The 23,294-nt window shown below is 39.9% G+C and overlaps 1 protein-coding gene across 7 annotated transcripts in view; it reads left to right on the top strand.

Moving 5' to 3' along the window:
• The window catches only part of FER (FER tyrosine kinase), a 464,961-nt gene that overhangs the window by 402,363 nt on the left and 39,304 nt on the right, over positions 1-23,294 (top strand). The window contains exon 18 of one of the 7 annotated variants that reach the window (XM_055565850.1): positions 2,301-6,828. The exons of the other annotated variants lie outside the window; for them this stretch is intronic. Within the exon in view, the coding sequence (XP_055421825.1) occupies positions 2,301-2,388 (88 nt within the window). The 3' untranslated portion in view covers positions 2,389-6,828. Of the gene's footprint in view, positions 1-2,300; positions 6,829-23,294 lie in introns of those variants that run through there. 7 annotated transcript variants of the gene reach the window in all.

Here is a 23,294-nt window from a genome sequence, read left to right on the forward strand (position 1 = left end):
TCAAAGCCTTTCCGAGCGTACAGTATCGATGGGGGATCTGGGGAGGGAGATTTATTCAAAGGCTTCAGAAGGCAAATTCAGCTAATAAAAGTCAGCTGAAGATGGACTAGAGAATACGGAGAAATTAAGAGCAGACTTCGAAGAGACTGTTCAGTATATATTAGCTCTGAGCACCTTTTGCACTTCATTTTGGCCTCTTCTGTGAAATCTAGAGTTTTGTGTGAAAATGTGGGAAGCATAGAGTATTAGAATTGCAGAATGTGTTCCAGCAGTGAGTACTAAGGAAGCCGGACTGTTCTGCCTCTTCAGTGTTAGAGAGACTGATGGGCAGACAGAACCGAAGGGGAGTTTGTTGTTGTTGCTGTTCTATCACTAAAGGTGGGCTGTGGTTACTTGAGGACAGACCAGCACCTGGGCATCACTTCGGCCTCTCTGATTTAGGCAAGGGCCCAGCTACGCTGAATGACCTGCTCCTGTTTCATTAGGAAGGAGTTCAGGGTCAGTGAGAAGCAGCAGCGGCTGTGTCATCCGGTTAGTATCTCGGACGGTTCACCTCCGCGTTTGCAGCACTCTTGGGCACATCGGGAAGGGCTGTATCAGAGAACCGCACGGCTCGGACCACGTCCACCGGCGGGGTGCAAAGAAAAGAGCTTGTTCTGTGTGATAACATGCTTGACTGTAGACACGTAAATTTAGTTGTCTTCTTGCCAACCTGAAAGATAGATTGCCTCATCAGTCTTCCGAGTATTGAATGAAAGAAAGAACCAGCAAAAACCTTTGGGGAAAATCAGAGCCCTAGCTAAGGTCCAGTGTGAATAAATTTTCCTTTACCATATTTTATTTAACTTCCCTTTAACTTATTTTATTTAACTTTCCTTCAACTTCCCTTTCCTTTAACTTATTTCTCATCTCAGACCCTTCTACCAGCCTGACTGCCACTCACACTTCAAAATTCCCAGATCTCCTCCCCTTCTCAGCCATCACCTCCTTGGAGGCCTTCCTGTCAACCCCGTTAAAATCACCTCCTCCTCTCCCCTTACACTCTGTATTCCTACGGGCTCCTTTTCCCTAGTAACAGAGACAGCTATCAGCAACTGTATTACTTAATTACTTGCTTACTGTCTGTGTGTCAAACTAATCTGTAAGCTCCATGAGGAAAGGAATGCATCCTATTTACTGTTGTATCTCAATAAATATTTGTTGAATTTTCAAAGCCATTACTCACCATAAATGCCTGATACAGGAAAACATAGTTTTCTTGGGGAAGGCGATTCATATAGATGAAGTAGAGAGCTGTCTAAGCCTTGAGTCTCCTCTCTGCCCTTTTTTTTTCCCAATACTTTTCCTTCTACCATTTTTTACCGATAATTGTTTTTATGAGAGTAAGTAGTATTAAAATATTGCTAATTTTAGAATTAAACATCAGAATAGTTCCCTGTGTCTCAGAGGTTGTGGGGGGTCCTTTGTAAAATGGGTAAATATTCCTTCTCTGCTGGTGGGGCCTCTGACTAGCCGTGGGCTTCGTCAGAGACTCAAGCCTTCCGTGTGCAGTGAGGAACTCGGACAGAATTCTTCAGGGCCTTCCGCCCTGTAGCATCATATGTGATCATCTACATCTGGGTGATGTTTTCTCACCTCAGTTATATCCCTAAAAGTGGGAATATCTGAGAAATGGGATTTGTTTCTTATTTGGGGGGTTTGTTTTAGTTTGGTTTGTTTTTCCTGCTGATCTAGCCAGAACAGGAAGGTTGTTTATCAGTGGGGTTTTTTTTGGAAAGACGGGTACTGCACGGCTTAAAAGATCTTGGTTTCCAGGGCTCAAACCCAGGCCCCAGCAGGGCAGTTGCCAAGTCCTAACTGCTGGGCTGTCAGGGAATTTCCCAGGAAAGCCTTTTAAGGACCTGGTCCATTTCCCTTCATTCCTGGAATCACAAAGGCCAGAGAGCTGCTGCTAAATGTAGTTTGGGCCCGACAAGGACACAGTGTTTCAAGAGCTTACTGCATAAGGAGAGCAAGAGAGGAAGTATAATGAATACGGAAACAAATGTGAATACTTTTTGTATTCATTCTAATTCCACATTAAGAAAACTGGAGAATAGGAGAATAAATATATTGAGTTTGTAACAGTGTCTCTCTTAATTCTTCCATGAGTAATCTTCAAGTTGTGGAGAGACAAGTCTTGTTTTTATTCATCAGATCTCCTTTTCCTGGTTTATTTTTTCAGGAAGCTCAAATAATCTGAGTAAGATTGTTTATTGATTGAAAACCTAACTGAACTTTTGTTGTCGTGTTTCTTATAGACAGGAGTGCACGTTTATGTTCATAATGTGCAGCGAACAGCTACAGAAAGCTCTGCCTGGCCAAAGGCGGTTTCTCCCTTCGGTGTGAACGTTCTCACAGCTCCAGGGTTGCACGTGCGCATATCACTAACTACCCAGTGTGTCCTGAGAAGGTGACCCTCACTCGAGCCTGCACAGTCAAAACAGGAGCTGGACTCTCTCCCCAAAGGAATTGTTCTCTGAAATCTCCAGCAGACATCTCCTCATAGAGCTTTACTGCAGTGACATAGAGAAGGAAACGTGCAAGTGGTAGCTCAGTCGTGTCCAGCTCTGCATTCCCATGGACCTTAGCTCGCCAGGCTCCTCTGTCCATGGAATTTTTCAGGCAAGAATACTGGATGGGTTGCCATTCCCTTCTCCAGGGGATCTTCCCGACCCAGGGATGGAACCCAGGTCTCCCACACTGCAGGAAGATTTTTTTACCATCTGAGTCACTATATGAAAAAAAATTTTTTTAACATCCTGATAAGGAAACAAGATGTGTAAAATTATTTTTCATATGATTTTATGAAGCTAAGTTTACCTTCAAATAATGTGCTTCAGTGCTTTATGTTTGCTTTACAGATATGTTCTTGCCTGAGTTGTAAAGCATTCTCCTCACCCCTCCTTAAATCACTCATTTATGCTTTGCAGTACATGGCATCAGCCTGTGCTTGGTATCTTTCCATGGAGGCAGACCCAGGGGCCATCCTGAGGGCTGGCAACATCTAACATTCAGAAGCAAAATAGTGTTTTCCAGGGGACCTTTATTCAAGTGAGGTAGAACATTTTCTGAGATTATTCTGAGGTTGGGTTTGGGGTTTTTTTGAGATTTGTGGATGAGAGAGGCTATAGACATAGAGAATGTTGTTACTGGAACTTTATTATTGTCGCATTGATACTGCATTTCTCAGGAAATGTATGTTAATGTGTTTCTGCTTGCTTTTTTTTAAGGCCTTGAGTAAATGGGCTGAAGTTATTTGGCTGCCTGCAAAATAGACCTTACAGTTTATAAACTGTATATTATAATGTTTAAAAAAACAATAATAATCTCTCAGAACTTTGCATAAATAACAGAGAGATAGAGAAACTTAGGTGATTTTCATCTCAGTATTTACTTTTTAATATATGTACAGGTAACATACCGGGAAAGCAATGACGAACTATATGCTATGTTCCTCAGGAAAATTAAGAACACTTTTTCATCATAATTATATGACAGTAAACAACAACAGAGTGAGTCTGGTTTATATTTTCAGCCAAAATATCTTTAGTTTTCAGCACTTTTCTAGGAGTTTTAAAATATTTTTCAGCCATGAAGTAGAGACTTAGGTCCAGCCCCTTCCCATCTCAGAAACAAAAGTAGAAAACTCCTGATGTAATCCAACTGTCAGTAGAGAGATTAAATATCTGTATTCCAAGGCTGCTGACATGAGTAGTATTATTGACTACCAATCTTTTCATGCTTATAGCATATCTATCTATATATATATCTCTTCTTTCATTTTCATAATTGTTTTACCTGGCTTTTTTTTTTTTTTACCTTTCTACCTGCAGTAACATTTACTTATATGTCAGAATTTCTAAACTATGTTTTTGTGACATTTATCCATGTATTCAACCTGTTCAAAGTACCTATGATTTGTAAGGCATCGTATATAATTATGTGTGCTTCAAAAAGACACAAAGTCCTTCCCAACCCACATGTCACAGATGAAGTAGTGACAGAGTGAACAGCATTTAAAGGATGCTCCATATGGCGAGTGTGGCATTGGCACAGCTCAGCTCTCCGTGTTGCATGCGTCATTATCTCAGAACTGATGGGCTGGGAAGAAGTGCAAAGGAGATTGTTTTAAAAAGCAGAGAGTTAGGTTATTTATTTGACTTTTTTCTTGTTTCTTGAGGTGTGCCTGTATTGCTATGAACTTTCCCCTTAGGACTGCTTTTACCGTGTCCCACAGGTTTTGGGTTGTTGTGTTTTCATTTTCATTCGTTTCTATGCAAATTTTGATTTCTTTTTTGATTTCTTCTGTGATTTGTTGGTTATTCAGCAGCGTGTTGTTCAGCCTCCATATGTTGGATTTTTTAATAGTTTTTCTCCTGTAATTGAGATCTAATCTTACTGCATTGTGGTCAGAAAAGATGCTTGGAATGATTTCTATTTTTTTGAATTTACCAAGGCTAGCTTTATGGCCCAGGATGTGATCTATCCTGGAGAAGGTTCCATGTGCGCTTGAGAAGAAGGTGAAATTCATTGTTTTGGGATGAAATGTCCTATAGATATCAATTAGGTCTAACTGGTCTATTGTATTGTTTAAAGTTTGTGTTTCCTTGTTAATTTTCTGTTTAGTTGATCTATCCATAGGTGTGAGTGGGGTATTAAAGTCTCCCACTATTATTGTGTTATTGTTAATTTCTTCTTTCATACTTGTTAGCATTTGTCTTACATACTGCGGTGCTCCCGTGTTGGGTGCATATATATTTATAATTGTTATATCTTCTTCTTGGATTGATCCTTTGATCATTATGTAGTGACCATCTTTGTCTCTTTTCACAGTCTTTGTTTTAAAGTCTATTTTATCTGATATGAGTATTGCTACTCCTGCTTTCTTTTGGTCCCTATTCGCATGGAAAATCTTTTTCCAGCCCTTCACTTTCAGTCTGTATGTGTCCCCTGTTTTGAGGTGGGTCTCTTGTAGACAACATATGCAGGGGTCTTGTTTTTGTATCCATTCAGCCAGTCTTTGTCTTTTGGTTGGGGCATTCAACCCATTTACGTTTAAGGTAATTACTGATAAGTATGACCCCGTTGCCATTTACTTTATTGTTTTGGGTTCGAATTTATACACAATTTTTGTGTTTCCTGTCTAGAGAATATCCTTTAGTATTTGTTGGAGAGCTGGTTTGGTGGTGCAGAATTCTCTCAGCTTTTGCTTGTCTGAAAAGCTTTTGATTTCTCCTTCATACTTGAATGAGATCCTTGCTGGGTACAATAATCTGGGCTGTAGGTTATTTTCTTTCATCATTTTAAGTATGTCTTGCCATTCCCTCCTGGCTTGAAGAGTTTCTATTGAAAGATCAGCTGTTATCCTTATGGGAATTCCCTTGTGTGTTATTTGTTGTTTTTCCCTTGCTGCTTTTAATATTTGTTCCTTGTGTTTGATCTTTGTTAATTTGATTACTATGTGTCTTGGGGTGTTTCGCCTTGGGTTTATCCTGTTTGGGACTCTCTGGGTTTCTTGGACTTGGGTGATTATTTCCTTCCCCATTTTAGGGAAGTTTTCAACTATTATCTCCTCAAGTATTTTCTCATGGTCTTTCTTTTTGTCTTCTTCTTCTGGGACCCCTATGATTCGAATGTTGTAGCGTTTAATATTGTCCTGGAGGTCTCTGAGATAACCTAACTCTACACCTAAAGCAACTAGAAAAGGAAGAAATGAAGAACCCCAGGGTTAGTAGAAGGAAAGAAATCTTAAAACTTAGAGCAGAAATAAATGCAAAAGAAACAAAAGAGACCATAGCAAAAATCAACAAAACCAAAAGCTGGTTCTTTGAAAGGATAAATAAAATTGACAAACCATTAGCCAGACTCATCAAGAAACAAAGGGAGAAAAATCAAATCAATAAAATTAGAAATGAAAATGGAGAGATCACAACAGACAACACAGAAATACAAAGGATCATAAGAGACTACTATCAGCAATTATATGCCAATAAAATGGACAACGAGGAAGAAATGGACAAATTCTTAGAAAAGTACAGCTTTCCAAAACTCGACCAGGAAGAAATAGAAAATCTTAACAGACCCATCACAAGCACGGAAATTGAAACTTTAATAAAAAATCTTCCGGCAAACAAAAGCCCAGGTCCAGACGGCTTCACAGCTGAATTCTACCAAAAATTTAGAGAAGAGCTAACACCTATCCTGCTCAAACTCTTCCAGAAAATTGCAGAGGATGGTAAACTTCCAAACTCATTCTATGAGGCCACCATCACCCTAATACCAAAACCTGACAAAGATCCCACAAAAAAAGAAAACTACAGGCCAATATCACTGATGAACATAGATGCAAAAATCCTTAACAAAATTCTAGCAATCAGAATCCAACAACACATTAAAAAGATCATACACCATGACCAAGTGGGCTTTATCCCAGGGAAGCAAGGATTCTTCAATATCCGCAAATCAATCAATGTAATACACCACATTAACAAATTGAACAATAAAAACCATATGATTATCTCAATAGATGCAGAGAAAGCCTTTGACGAAATTCAACATCCATTTATGATCAAAACTCTCCAGAAAGCAGGAATAGAAGGAACATACCTCAACATAATCAAAGCTATATATGACAAACCCACAGCAAACATTATCCTCAATGGTGAAAAATTGAAAGCATTTCCTCTAAAGTCAGGAACAAGACAAGGGTGCCCACTTTCACCATTACTATTCAACATAGTTTTGGAAGTTTTGGCCACAGCAATCAGAACAGAAAAAGAAATAAAAGGAATCCAAATTGGAAAAGAAGAAGTAAAGCTCTCACTGTTTGCAGATGACATGATCCTCTACATAGAAAACCCTAAAGACTCCACCAGAAAATTACTAGAACTAATCAATGACTATAGTAAAGTTGCAGGATATAAAATCAACACACAGAAATCCCTTGCATTCCTATACACTAATAATGAGAAAACAGAAAGAGAAATTAAGGAAACAATTCCATTCACCATTGCAACGGAAAGAATAAAATACTTAGGAATATATCTACCTAAAGAATCTAAAGACCTATATATAGAAAACTATAAAACACTGGTGAAAGAAATCAAAGAGGACACTAACAGATGGAGAAATATACCATGTTCATGGATTGGAAGAATCAATGTAGTGAAAATGAGTATACTACCCAAAGCAATCTATAGATTCAATGCAATCCCTATCAAGCTACCAACAGCATTCTTCACAGAGCTAGAACAAATAATTTCACAATTTGTATGGAAAAACAAAAAACCTCGAATAGCCAAAGCGATCTTGAGAAAGAAGAATGGAACTGGAGGAATCAACCTACCTGACTTCAGGCTCTACTACAAAGCCACAGTTATCAAGACAGTATGGTACTGGCACAAAGACAGAAATATAGATCAATGGAACAAAATAGAAAGCCCAGAGATAAATCCACGCACATATGGACACCTTATCTTCGACAAAGGAGGCAAGAATATACAATGGATTAAAGACAATCTCTTTAACAAGTGGTGCTGGGAACTCTGGTCAACCACTTGTAAAAGAATGAAACTAGAACACTTTCTAACACCATACACAAAAATAAACTCAAAATGGATTAAAGATCTAAACGTAAGACCAGAAACTATAAAACTCCTAGAGGAGAACATAGGCAAAACACTCTCTGACATACATCACAGCAGGATCCTCTATGACCCACCTCCCAGAATATTGGAAATAAAAGCAAAAATAAACAAATGGGACCTAATTAACCTTAAAAGCTTCTGCACATCAAAGGAAACTATTAGCAAGGTGAAAAGACAGCCTTCAGAATGGGAGAAGATAATAGCAAATGAAGCAACTGACAAACAACTAATCTCGAGAATATACAAGCAACTCCTACAGCTCAACTCCAGAAAAATAAATGACCCAATCAAAAAATGGGCCAAAGAACTAAATAGACATTTCTCCAAAGAAGACATACAGATGGCTAACAAACACATGAAAAGATGCTCAACATCACTCATTATCAGAGAAATGCAAATCAAAACCACTATGAGGTACCATTTCACACCAGTCAGAATGGCTGCGATCCAAAAGTCTACAAGTAATAAATGCTGGAGAGGGTGTGGAGAAAAGGGAACCCTCTTACACTGTTGGTGGGAATGCAAACTAGTACAGCCACTATGGAGAACAGTGTGGAGATTCCTTAAAAAACTGGAAATAGACATGCCTTATGATCCAGCAATCCCACTGCTGGGCATACACACTGAGAAAACCAGAAGGGAAAGAGACACGAGTACCCCAATGTTCATCGCAGCACTGTTTATAATAGCCAGGACATGGAAGCAACCTAGATGTCCATCAGCAGATGAATGGATAAGAAAGCTGTGGTACATATACACAATGGAGTATTCTTCAGCCATTAAAAAGAATACATTTGAATCAGTTCTAATGAGGTGGATGAAACTGGAGCCTATTATACAGAGTCAAGTAAGCCAGAAAGAAAAACACCAATACAGTATACTAACGCATATATATGGAATTTAGAAAGATGGTAACAATAACCCTGTGTACGAGACAGCAAAAGAGACACTGATGTATAGAACAGTCTTATGGACTCTGTGGGAGAGGGAGAGGGTGGGAAGATTTGGGAGAATGGCATTGAAACATGTAAAATATCATGTATGAAATGAGTTGCCAGTCCAGGTTCGATGCACGATACTGGATGCTTGGGGCTGGTGCACTGGGACGACCCAGAGGGATGGAATGGGGAGGGAGGAGGGAAGAGGGTTCAGGATGGGGAACACATGTATACCTGTGGCGGATTCATTTTGATATTTGGCAAATCTAATACAGTTATGTAAAGTTTAAAAATAAAATAAAATTTAAAAAAAAATAAATAAATAAAAAGCAGAGAGAAGTCTTTGAAAATGTGTCAAAGGATTCAGTAATGTGATAAAGCAACAATTAAGAGACAATTGATGTTTTGTTTTAAACAGTGAGAATATAATTGAGACCAAAATGTTGGGAAAATATATATGAGACACATGATATCTTTTACTCATAAAGACTATTTATAAATGAATAAAAAGTAAACAACTCAATGGAAACATTGGTAAAGCAATGAAAAGGCAATTTAAAAATGACGAAAAGGTTATTCACAGAAAAATGATGATACAAATGCCCCTCCAAAATAGGAGAATTTAACACATGTATATATTTAAAGTTGTAACATATTTGAAAGAATGTTAAAGTCCCATAGTCATAAAAAAATGCAAGTTAAAAATTAATATCATTTTTTCTTGCACATTGGAAATAATTGAAAAGAATGCTGCGAATCCATGTGAATGAGGATATGGAAAAGCAGACATGCATATGGCCCTGGTGGGAGTGCAATTGCACAGTCTCTTTGGGCCATAACTTTAGAATATGTCCCTGAAGTCATGCAGGTTTGTTTGCTTCATCCCAGATATTCCACTTCCAGGAATATACTCTGTGAAACCAGCTACAGAAGAACAAGAGGATGTGTGTGACCACACGTTTCTTGCAGCCTTATTCATGATAGCCCAACAAGGAATGGAAAGATCTGGGAAAATGCCCAATGATCTACTGTTAGTTATACAAATTATGCCCATTAGTGGAACACAAATGCTGACATTAGATTTTTTTGATGTCATACACATTTATATGGTTAAGCAGAGTAGAGGCACCTCTTACATACACTTGAGTGCCAGAATCTGTAATAGCTCATTTACCTAACATGCGATTAATCAGCAACTCCAGCTATCCAGAGCACAGTTAAGAATGGGAAATAATCCATGAAAGAACTCTGAAGTCTAAATAAATTCCATAAAATCCCCAGCATAGAAACTCCCACACTTTTGAAATGGGAGTTTTCCTTTGGAGCATCTTTATTTTTAACCTTAAACATAAGCCTCTTAAGTTTGTTTTTCAAGTTCTCACAGAGTTGAATTAGCAAATTAGAAAAGACCATGGCAAGAGTGTAGACCAGGGAGAGACGAAATAGGTGCTTTGAGAAAACAGACAACACAGAACAAGAAGGAATCAATATTCTCAAAGCAGCAGATAGCAAGTGAGAAGAAACCTTATAACTTTTTAACAGTTTAAAAAAATATATATTTTATGTTGGAGTATAGTTGTGTTACTTTCAGCAATATATCTTATATATATCTTTAAAGTGATACATGTTTTAATCACTATCATTAGTACTCTCCATGCATATAAATTTACCTAGAAGCTAGTAAAAATGATGTTTCAGGTGTCTTTGCTCTTTTGTTATTATTAGAACAATCTGTAATCTATTTGTGACATCTTAATCATTATACCTTGAAGTAGAGCCCACTGCAAATTTCTCATACTTATCTCTGAATCATCTAACACAGTGTTTAAACTAAAACAGTTCAAGATAATCAAAATGACATTTTTAAAAATTGCTATTATACTGGAAATAACTGATGGACTCTATAAAATAATGAATTATAGACAAGTGTTTGGAAAAGCTTGTATCTTCAACTATTTGTTTTTTTCCTTTTGAAAAGGGAAAACTAGTCCAAAATGACCCTGCTGGACAGAAAATTGTTATAATTCATTGAATGATACTTTCCTGCTATGCTATACATTTTTGATGGAGGTTTCAAAAATTTTTTAAAGAACATTATCTATATTTGTTTTTCCTATTTTTGCATGTTAGTAGATCCATGGACAGAGAGAGGAGCCTGGTGGGCTGCAGTCCTTAGGGACACAACTGAGTGTCTCAGCGTTAGCGGTCATATTTTTTTCACAGACCACGTTGAGACATAAGAACTAGAATCGTAAGTTTCAATTCGGGCAAACTGAATATATGGTAAGACTGCTAAGTTCAACTTTAAAATTAGGTTGCCTGTTTTACATAGAATATACTGAATTATCACTTCAAAGACCATAATAAGGACTCTTGCTTAACAGAAGAAAAAAAAATGTGGATTGGTAAATTTACAAACTGGTACAAAAGCTATTTGTTGTTTTCAGTCACCAAGTCGTGTCTGACTGTACAGCCCCATGGGCTGCAGCACGCCAGGCTCCTCTGTCCTCCACTATTTCCTGGAGTCAAACTCATGTCCATTGAGCCACTGATGCTATATAACCATCTCATCCTGTCATTCCCTTCTCCTCCTGCCTTCAGCCTTTCGCATTATCAGGGTCTTTTCCAATGAGTTGGCTCTCCACATCAGGTGGTCAAAGAGTTGGAGCTTCAGCATCAGTCCTTCCAATGAATATTCAGGGTTTATTTCCTTTAGAATTGATTGGTTTGATCTCCTTGCAGTCCAGTGGACTCTCAAGAGTCTTCTCCAACACCACAGTTCAAAAGCATCAATTCTTTGGCACTCAGCCTTCTTTATGGTCCAACTCTCACATCCATACATGACTATTGGAAAAATCATAGCTTTGACTATATGGACCTTTTTTGGCAAAGAGATGTCTCTGCTTTTCAACGCACTATCTAGGTTCCTCATAGCTTTTCTTCTAAGGAAAGCATCTTTTAATTTCATGGCTGCAGTCAAATCCACAGTGATTTTGGAGGCCTAGAAGATAAAATCTGTCATGGTTTTCATTTTTCCCCATCTATTTGCCATGAAGTGATGGGACTGGATGCCATGATCTTAGTTTTTTGAATGTTCAGTTTTAAGCCAGCTTTTGCACTCTCCTCTTTCACCTTCATGAAGAGGCTCTTTAGGTCCTCTTTGTTTTCTGCCATTAGAGAAGTATCATCAGCATGACTGAGGTTGCTGATACTTCTCCCGTAACCTTGATTCCAGCTTGTGATTCATCCAGCCCGGCATGTTGCATGATATACTCTGTGTAGAAGTTAAACAAACAGGGTGACAATATACAGCTTTGACATACTCCTTTCTCAATTTTGAACCAGTCCATTGTTCCATGTCCAGTTCTAACTGTTGCTTCTTGACCTGCATACAGGTTTCTCAGGAGGTAGGTCAGGTGGTCTGGTATTCCCATCTCTTTAAGAATTTTCCACAGTTTGTTGTGATCCATACAGTCAAAGGCTTTCGTGTGTGAATGAAGCAGAAGTAGATGTTTTTCTGGAGTTCCCTTGCTTTCTCTATGATCCAGTGAGTGTTTGCAGTCTGATCTCTGGTCCCCCTGCCTTTTCTGAACCCAGCTTGTACATCTGGAAGCTCTTGCTTCATGTATTGTTGAAGCTTAGGTTGAAGGATTTGGAGCATTACCTTGCTAGCATGTGAAATAAGTGCATCTGCATGGTAGTGTGATTACACTGCCTTTCTTTGAGATTGGAGAAAAAATGACCTTTTCCAGTCCTGTGGCCATTGCTGAGTTTTCCAAATTTGCTGGCATATTGAGTGCAGCACTTTCACAGCATCATCTTTTAGGATTTGAAATAGCTCAGCTGGAATTCCATCACCTCCACTAGCTTTGTTCATAGTAATGCTTCCTAAGGCCCACTTGACTTCCCACTCCAGGATGTCTGGCTGTAGGTGAGCGATTACAACATCATGGTTATCTGGGTCATGAAGATCTTTTTTGTATAGTTCTTCTGTGTATCCTTGCCACCTCTTTTTTATCTGTTCTGCTTCTGTTAGATCCTTGCTGTTTCTGTCCTTTATTGTGCCCATCATTGTATGAAATGTTCCCTTGTTATCTCCAGTTTTCTTGAAGAGATCTCTAGTCGTTCTCGTTCTATTGTTTTCCTGTATTTCTTTACATTGATCACTGAGGAAGGCTTTCTTATTTCTCCTTGCTATTCTCTGGAACTCTGCATTCAGTTGGGTATTTTTCCCTTTCTCCGTTGCCTTTGACTTCTCTTCCTTTCTCAGCTATTTTTAACGCCTCCTCAGACAACCATTTTGCCTTCTTGTGTTTTATTTTTCCTTTGGGATGGTTTTGGTCACCTGTACAATGTTACGAACGTCCATCCACAGCTCTTCAGGCACTTTGTCTACCAGGTCTGTCAACTGCGCTGTTTAATCATAAGGGATTTCATTTAGGTCATACCTGAATGGTGTAGTGCTTTTCCCTACTTTTTTCAATTTAAGCCTGAATTTTGCCATATGGAGCTCATGATCTGAGCCACAGTCGGCTCCCGGTCCTGTTTTTGCTGACTGTATAGAGCTTCTCCATCTTTGGCTGCAAATAATATAATCAATCTGATTTTAGTACTGACCATCAGGTGATGTCCATGTGTAGAGTCATCTCTTGTGTTGTTGGAAGAGGGTGTTTGCTATGACCAGTGCGTTTTTTTGGCAAAACTCTGTTAACCTTTGCCCTGCTTTCTTTTGTACTTCAAGGCCAAACTTTACTTTTACTCTGGATGTCCCTTGTCTATTGTATTCCAATTCCCTATGGTGAAAAGCACATCTCTTTTTGGTTTTAGTTCTAGAAGGTCTTGTAAGTCTTCACAGAACTGGTCAATTTCAGCTTCTTCAGCATTAATGGTGAGGGGTGTAGACTTGGATTACTCTGATGTTGAATGGTTTGCCTTGGAAACAAACCGAGATCATTCTATCATTTTTGAGATTGCACCCAGTACTGAATTTCGGATTCTTTTGTTGACTGTGAGGGCTACTCCATTTCTTCTAAGGGATTCTTGCCCACAGTAGTAGGTGTAATGGTCATCTGAGTTAAATTTACCCATTCATGTTCATTTTAGTTCACTGATTCCTAAGGTGTTGATGTACACTCTTGCCATCTCCTGCTTGACCACATCCAGTTTACCCTGATTCATGGACTTAACATTCCAGGTTCCTATGCAATCCTGTTCTTCACAGCATCGGGCTTTACTTCCACCACCAGACATATCTACAACGGGGCATGGTTTCCACTCTGTCCCAGCCTCTCCATTCTCTCTAGAGCCATTTCTCTGCTCTTCCCCAGTAGCACATTGGACACCTCGTCTTCTATTGTCATGTTGTTTTGCCTTTCACACTGTTCATGGGGTTCTTGAGGCAGGAATGCCAAAGCTACAGACACACATTTACCCAGGTAAAAGATGAAAAAATATGCAAAGTTATAAAACGTGTCAAGGGTGTGTAATTTCTGTTTTGCTTTCACTAATAGGAGACACTTTCCTTCATTGATGGATTAAGGCATTTCAGTAGCCAAAATTAGTGAACTTGACCCCGGAAGAAATTTCTCCAGCACAGAAACCTTTATAAATTCATGTTGTCATCGCTTTAACAGCTGTCATCTTCTGTCAGAAAAGTTACAATAACTGTGTTCAATGCATAATCTGACATCATCTCAAAACAGGGTTCATATTTCTGATGTTTCAGAGACAGTCCGATGGACATATTTACAGACATTCAGAAAGATTTTCCAGGTCTCATCCCAAATTGATTTCTAAAATCAGAAAGCAAATGATTGCATTATTTTAGCTCCTTAAAAAGTATCTTCAAATTTATGGTTTACTGTGATGCCTCCTGTTCTGAGGGAAAATCAATATAAGGATTGTCAGTTTGTACAGCTTTTCTGAAATTTTGGGGTAACCATAGTTGAAGATGGTCAAGATCATTTATCCTAGGGGCTAAACACATGAGTTTAGTTCCAATGTGCTATCTTTCACCTTTGAAAAGTATCTTCAGCTATTAGAACCTCAAAAATTAAGGTCTCAGCCCCAAAGTATTGTGTACAGTTCGACTGGGAGCAGCAGAAAGCATCAGCTAGCAGAGGAGCAGTGAATGAGTCTCTTCTCAGTGGTCTTCCTTGCTGACGTCAACAGATGTTTCCTCTAGTCACTGTCTTATATTTAAGGGTCTCTAGGTTTACAGAAACTAGCAAGAGTACTGACACTTATATTTTCAGAAAGTGGCAAAATCACAGACTCTTGGAAAGTTAGGTAGGTCCAGCCTGCTTAAGAGTTTAGTTCTTAGAAGTCTCCCACTTGGAATCAGAAAACAGGTGTAACAGATGTTTGGTCATCATACGTCTTCTCATCAAGTGTCAGGAATGTCTATATAACATTTCTTAACGTTTACCAGAGGTATGAAAACTGAAGGAATAGGAAAAAGCCTCCAAAGATTGTACCATATTTGTTTTGCTGCTGGAGGGCATCATCATGCTTGCATGCTGGAGGGGACTACTACACGCAAGGTGATCTTTACAGTATATAAGGTGAGCACTTGTGAATTGATTTCTGTGTTCCATATGACTGGGGAAGATAGAATAAATAATTCAAAAATGAAAGGAGGAGAGAAATCTTTTTATAGTAAATAAAAAATTAGCAAAACCCATGTCCGTAAGATGAAAATGGTAAAATCAGTAGGTTTAAGAATACAGGGAGTAGAAACTTGTATCCAGTAGCACCTACTATTTGTATTTAGGGGTTCCCTGATAGCTCAGACAGTAAAGAATGTGCCTGCAATGCAGGAGATCCAGGTTCGATCCCTGGGTCAGGAAGATCCCCTGGAGGAGGAAATGGCAACCCACTCCAGTATTCTTGCCTGGAGCATCCCCACAGACAGAGGAACCTGGTGGGCTACAGTCCGTGGGGTCGAAAGAGTCGGACATGACTGAGCAACTGACACACACACTGTTCATATTTGGAAAAGAAAGGGAAGAAGAGTAGTTTAAGACGTCATTCTTACTTAGACATGTTTACGTCAGACTTGAGAAAGTCATTTCCACAATTTTCAGAGAAAGGAAAAGTACTATTCAACATCTGTATTACTTTCCGGTTGCTGTTATAACATCACCACAAACTTATTGATGTAATGCAACACAAATGTATTCTCTTAGAGTTCTGAAGGTTAGGAGTTCAAAGTGGGTCTCATGGGGATGCAGGCAAGGTGTTAGAGGGGCTGCACTCCTCCTGGGGTGTTCGAGGGGAGAGTCTGTCTCCTTGCCTTTGCCAGACTCCTGAGGCCGCTGCATTAATAGTTCAGGGCCCCTCTCTCAGTCTTCAAAGTGCATCACTCCAACTCTGCTTGTAGTATTTTATCATATTCCCTTTTTCTGAATGGCCTTACTGCCTCCTTCTCATAAGGCTGCGATTACACTGAGCCTGACCAGATAATCTGGGATAACGTCCCCAGCTCAAAATCTCAAATCCCTTTGCCACGAAAGGTAACATATTCACAGGTTTCAGGGTTTAGGACAAGGATATCTTTGAGAATAAGAGATGACTAAATTATTCAACCTATTTTAGCATCTTAAAATTCTAAAGGGAAAAAAATGACTCATTTGGATCAGGAGCCCTTCAAAACTAAAATTTGGAAATAAAAATGAAAAATGCTGTATTAGCTAGGAAAAGTTAAACTATGCTGCAGTAATACAGAAATACTACATCTCAAGGGCTTACTGCCTAAAAGAGTATTTCTTGCTAATGGGACATCTGTCACAAGTCCCGTACCTGTAGAGCAGCTCCCTTCCCAGCAGTGTCCCGGGGATCAGGGTGGTTTCAGCTTATGCCTCCACCATTGCAGGGTGCGCCGTGGTCACCAGGGCGAGAGGAGAGCTGGGTGGCTGGAGGGGAGCTTTTTACCCCCTGAGCCCAAAGGTGACACGTGCCACACATTCCTTTGTCATGTGGCGAAGAAGGCAGTCTTCTACATGTTCAGGAATGAAAGAACCAGATACTGATGTGTTAATATCTTAAGTAACTGATATGTTACTGCCTAAGATACTTTCTAGTGAGAAACTCTGTAAAAACAGCATCAGCAGGTTAAAAATTAAAATGAGCTGAAGCTATTGAAAATACGAAACATAATCAAAATAAAAACCTGGATTTTTGGTGGAGAGTAATGCTCAGACCAGGGAGAATAGAGCCAGTTCTTCTTGGGTAAGATGTGATCGTTTTAGCAAGTGACAGGGCAAGTTAGGAGAGAACAGAAAAGGGACCAACATTGCTAAGAGGTCCTCCCAGTTCAGCAGTGATAAGAAAGTACCAACATAACTGCTTAGAATGAGTTTTCTGGCTGAGGCGAATTGCAGCCCAGGGTACAAAGAAAACCCAACAATAAGATAACTAAATTGGAAGGACTGATGGTGAAGCTGAAACTCCAATACTTTGGCCACCTGATGTGAAGAACTGACTCATTTGAAAAGACCCTGATGCTGGGAAAGGTTGAAGGCAGGAGGAAAAGGGGACGACAAAGGATGACATGGTTGGATGCCATCACAGACTCAATGGACATGGGTTTGAGTAAACTTTGGGAGATGGTGATGGACAGGGAGGCCTGGCGTGCTGTGGTTCATGGGGTCACAAAGAGTCGGACACGACTGAGCGACTGAACTGAACTGAAACTGTTGGTGGTGATATAAAAACTCACAGAGAACAGATAATGAGCTGAAACACTATACAATCTGCAAAGACTGTCTTGATTATTCACATGAATGAAAACTTAAATTGAATTTTGTACCAGTAAGCTCAATGATGCCCTCTTGAAAATCCTCAAATGGATCCTTAAATAGATTGTGAGACCACAGAAGGGAGAGTGATGGTAAGAGGAACACATGAACTCGTCAAGAGCGTGTCTTTTTGTTCATTTTTTGAGAGTATCCATATGCCAGTAGACTAAGGGCACTGTGATTGTAAGTGGATCTCATCAAGGTGTCTGACAAAGTTCCTCATGATATTCCTGTGGAGCAGATAAGGAAGAGTTCTCACTGATCATGTAGTTAAGATTTGTTACAAGTGAGTAACAGGAGAAAGTAAAAATAATAATAGTAATCCAAAGAAATAAACTAGAGCTAAATCATGAAAATCCTTATAAGCTATTTTAAGGGATTCAGACCTTTTCTTGAGGGCAGTTTGGGTTCATGAAGTAAGGTTTGCCTCACGGAAGTATCACTGTCTGCAGTGTAGAGAACAGGCTGAAAGAAACTAATACTAGAGAGGAGCCAGAAGGCGGGAGGGGTGGGCTGAACTAAGGGAATTAGAGAGTGAGTAGTTGATGAGTTTAAAGGTCATAAGTGGGCCGGATGGGCAGGGTTTTTTAGTAGAATGTAAGGGCAGAAACACAGCGAAACCTGAACGTGGCGGTCTCGAGTGTGACTGAAGTGGCGTGGATGTGGGCGCCATTCTTTGTCAGAGGGACACAGGAGGGATGCACTTGCGTCCTGATGAACCTTAGGTTTCTGAAGGGTAGTAAAATGGGGACGTCTGCAGGCCTGTGGGGAAGCTCTGGAACAGAGGCGGCTCCAGGGTGGAGACCCAGGTTTAGGAGTCACAAGTCTGGAGGTGGTGATCAGAGGTGGAACAGTGGAGACCGTCCAGAGGCAGCCTCTGGACTAGAAGGGAAGCTCCTGGGACCACACCTGGGGACAGTGATGCGGAAGGGTTTGAGGGCCCAGAGAGGGGTGACGTCGTGGAGACGGGGCAGGGGGGAATGGGGGGCGACTGCAGCAGGCTGAGGGCTAGGGGCTCGCGCGTGTGCAGTAAGGCGACAGGGTGAATGCAGGTCATCACGGGCCCAGGGAGGGGTGAGGTCATGGGGACAGGGGGACTGCAGCGGGCTGAGGGCCGGGGGCACGGCTCTCCATCCAGGTGCTAATGGAAAGAGTCAGACAGGAGGAGGCAGGGCAGACTAGTAATACGTCAGTGTACTAAACAGACCCAGCCACTTATTTCTCAGAGGCCATTTAACCCAAAATATCATGTTGTCTGTTGAAAACTGCTAAGTTACCTGGATTTCATGCTGGTTACATTGTTTGGAAGCCGGGTGTAGCTGTTTACTCCCTCTACAAGCCACTGGAGCCTGTGGACTTAATATTTTTCAGTGAATTGAAAATATATACACAATTAGATTGAATCAGGTCTTCATTATCTTCCCAGAGACACTTGTGTTTTTAAGTCTGCTGGCAGCTCGGTGTTATAGCCGATTTCCTGAGTGACTTTTCTGTGAAAACGCTTTAAAATGCAGTTTACTGCTGTCATCAGCCACAGCGGAAGGCTGTGAAGTCTCCACTGTTCTAAATTCTGTTCCCCTCCATCTCTCGAGCCTGGACTATATATTTTTTAAACATTTATCTTCTTGTTGGATTTTTCTGCAGGAGTATATGCTGCTAGTGGTCTTATTTGATTACTGGCAACGAGTTCTGACATTTTTTTCTGATACTGAGCATTAAAAGCAGTTCCCTAGGGAGACGGCCTCTGCACTCCAGTGCTGTTATCTTTGATAGACTTCCTGTTATGAGAATAAGCTCCAAAAATAATCAACTTACTTTCTTTAGTGATTCCCCATTTTTGTGAAATTTCGTTATTTATAAAGTTGTAGATTTTAGTTTGCCTAGCACTAGTTTAAATTTAGCTTCTGAATTTAAGTAACATCTGAATCCTGGGGATTTGGGAATCTTCATGCATCAGCTCAGCAGACATGCATCGAGGATGACTCTGTGGTGTGTACCTGAGTGTGGAGGTGCCAGGGTCTCATCAGAGGCTCTGCACAGAGCTGACGTTACGGCAGAGTCAGACAAGTAGACCTGTGGTTAGCATTCAGTGAGACACAGGGTGAACTGGGCTGCGGTGCACAATCAGCAAAGACTTTTCAAAGGTAACGGTCCTTGATTACGTTTTGAAGAATGAGTGGGATTTAGCTAGATGAAGCAAGTAGGGAAGAAAAAAATCTTGTTTTAAAAAGTACTCTATTTTGTGGAAAGAATCTGAGAGTCTGAAATCAATGAAGTGGAAAATGGTGGCAGGGAGAAGGCTTCACTTTAGAATTAATCTCCTCCTAGAGGTATGGCCTCTTTTCTCTCCTTCAGTCCACCATCTAGTCTTGCTTCCGTGTTCTCATAAAATCCAGCTCTGCCCATGATACCTTGAGGAAATCTTTAGTGGCTCAACACTGCCTTTGGATAACGTTCACAGTTGAGAACTAGTCTTCATGGGCTTTGGGCCCCCTGATCCTCTTCAGAAGCCCCAGTGCTCGCCGTCCCTGCGGCCACTATGCTCTTCCACGGCTCGCCGCCCCTGCGGCCACTGCGCTCTTCCACGGCTGCGTCCGTTCCTTCTGCTCAGAATAACCTTCGTTTCCGTCCCTGTCCATTCCCTTCAGAAGCCTTTTCATCCTAGAAAGTTAAAATATCTCAAAAAATGATACATCCATGCAGTATAACGTCATTAAAAATAATCCTATGGGACGAATAGTATGAAAAGGTTATTTAATATATTAATGGATAAAACAAACAGGATACACTTCAGTATGTTTCATCACAGTTTTAAGAAATGAACATGCAAAACAGGGGACTTCAGTATATCAACATGAAGGGAACAGTCGCTGCCTCTGGCTTGTTGGATAATGGCTGCTTTTTCCCCCTTTTCAGTCCAGTCTGTATTTTCCATTTTTTTCATAAGAGTATAGGTGGTGCTTTTACAGTAGGGAAGAACATGATAGATGGTATTTTCAGCTTTTTTAATAGTGTTTTTTAAGCCCTACTCTTTCCTCAAGAGTTTCAACTCATTATTTCCATCTTAGATTCTTCTGTGGTCCACCAATCAGAAATAATATTTACCTTCTCTCTACTACCATTTTGACCTTCTTACATAATAACATACCATATTCTATATTATGTTTTAATTATGTGCTGCAGGTCCCATAGTAACCAACTGGCATTATGAGCAGAGATCACTACTTGCTGAATGAATGAACGAAGAATGGTTATGGGAATTCAAACAACGACTATTAATTTCTATACAGAACATAAAATCTTACTGGGGAGATGACACACATAGTCAAGAAAAATATAAGTTAGTTTATAAGACAGGAAGGGCGATAATTATCAGGAAGCATATAATGTGGAATGTGGGGTGGAGTCAGTGAAGGAGGGATTTTTATAAGTTGTCAAAAGAATCCTGTTTGCCAAAATGAGATTCAGGGATTATAGCTGAGATAGGTGCCAGGAGAAGGCACTTTTATTTGGAAACATGCTTCGGTGACATTTGAAGGTCAAAATATGAATGCAGAGTCACGGACTGGAGTCTGTGAAGAGCCCCAGCCCACCCTCCCCAAGCCTGTCCTACTGGCTCTGAGTAAAAATAGAATGTGACTGCAACAATCTACAAAGCAGATCATCTGCACTGATAACAGGCCATTGACTAGTTTTAATTTACCTGCCTATTGAAATTCTATTTTGCTAGCAATGGTTATTAAAGGGACAAAGAAAAGGACTGCATCTTTTTTTCTTTTTTTTTTTGGTCCCAACTTGAATCTTATAAGAGCATCTGCTGAAGAGGAAAGAAAATGAACTCAAGGCATCTTTCTGTCTCAAATATTTGGTGATATGTTGGAATGCTATTTATGCTTACTATTTTCAGATATCATACAGTCAGAAATAAGGCATCTCATATAGCTTTCTCCCCCTACAATTAAAAGTTAGCCTGTGGAGCTGCATGGGTGTCTCTTAGGGATTCAGTCAGAAACCAGACTCAGAGATCCTGATGGTTCTGTCTGCAGACCACATGGGAGGAGGCGGCGAAGAATCAGATGACAGGGCTGAGAATCCTGGCCTCCCGGTAGCCCTGCTGCTTTCTGAATGCAGAGCTGGTTCAGTCAGTCTTCCCTCATCTCCTCTCTGCGTTGGTGTCCTAATAACTTCCCTAGAAGGAATATTACAGACATAACTGCAAAGAGTCTTTGCAGGGTCTTTGTAAATGGTGCATGAGAAAGAAAGTCCTATTATGGAAGCTTCCAGTCATAACTGGCTGTGCAAGACACTAGTCCATCATATACATCTTCTTCCTTGCTTCAAGTGCTCAAAACCAAGAGCTGTTAGACTTCAGTTCCCTGTCCTAAGCAAATTAATTCACCAGAATCCTATTTCGCAGCACCTCCTCCTCCGTGTCTTGGTATTTTGCTTTCATCTCTGTCGCCTTTATTTTGTCTCATTTTAAAATGAAGAGTAGGCTCGGCTTGGCAGCCCTCGACAGCATCCCACGCGCTTTTCTGTGTCTCCTTTCGGAAGCAGGATGTCGACTGTTTGGCTCACAGATGAAGGGAGAGGCAAACCTTTGGGACCAGACCAGTTGTGTGACTCGATAAAAACACTGTGAGAATGTTTCTATCTAGATTCTGCATTTAAGCTAAAAGTAGACCTCAGCACCTTAACTCTTGGGAATCTCATAGGCTGATGGATGCAGCATATGGGAATTTGGGGGGAAACCACACCTTGATGTATTATTTTGTTTTTCCCCCACTCTTGGCATGATTACCTTTTTCAAATTCTTTCTCTTCAGCGTACACTAAAGGCTTTCGGGGGACTATCATCCATAAACATCAAGTGCAGAAGTCAGGAGCAAAGTAAATGCAAAAGATTAAAAATAGGACTAATTGCTTAATGTAAAGTATGACACTGATATGGTGAATGTACTCCTCTTTCAGCTTCAGTGTTTGCAAAATGTTCATTATTTGTTTAATTATCATTTACTAATACTTTCTCTAGGATGCTTTTTTAAAACTTTTTAATTTTGAGGCCATAACAATATTAAAAGAATTTATTAAATGTTTTCAATGGTCTAAAAAAAAGTCTACTTTTTCAGAAATGCCTTGCTCTCAAGTTGTTTTTGTACTGTTAGTATCTTTTGAAAAATGTGAAGTAATAAAAAATAATATAAATGATGAGTTATGTTATACCTAATAGTATAGCAATATCTAATCTATAAGAGTTCTAGTTTTTAGCTTCTTTGGTAAGAATTTGGCATATTAAGCTTTTAAAGGAAAATAAAGGGTTTTCATTTGGGTATTAATGTAGACACCATTTTTATGAGATAATATCCTTAAAATAGGCTACCCTGGTTGCTCAACAGTAAAGGAGACACAATATAGGAGATGCAGGTTTGGTTCCCAGGTTGGAAAGATCCCCTGGAAGAGGAAATGGCAACTCACTCCAGTATTTTGCCTGAAAAATCCCAGGGACAGAGGAGCCTAGTAGGCTACAGTCCATTGGGTTGCAAAACAGTCAGACATGACTTAGTGACTCAACAACAATCCTTAAAGTAATACAGAGATAGTTTATTGAATTTTCATTTGACTATTTTACCAAAAAAAGACCTGTAAGAAAAGTTCTTCTTATCAAAGAAACTGTAAGTGACATAAAGACCAGTTAGCTGCTCAGCATTAGAAAAAGTCATTTAAGAGCCACAAAACTCTCCTCCAAGCCTTACTCCTTACTAACAAATACTGGGCAAACACTGGTGCTGTTCCTGTGAAAGTGACTGAACAGAATCTCACCAAGATAGTCAAGAAAGCAGAACACTTACCCTCAGAAGCGTTTTCACAGAT

The sequence above is a fragment of the Bubalus kerabau genome, chromosome 1 (genome assembly GCF_029407905.1).
Source record: "Bubalus kerabau isolate K-KA32 ecotype Philippines breed swamp buffalo chromosome 1, PCC_UOA_SB_1v2, whole genome shotgun sequence".
In the NCBI taxonomy this organism is placed as follows: Eukaryota; Metazoa; Chordata; class Mammalia; order Artiodactyla; family Bovidae; genus Bubalus; species Bubalus kerabau.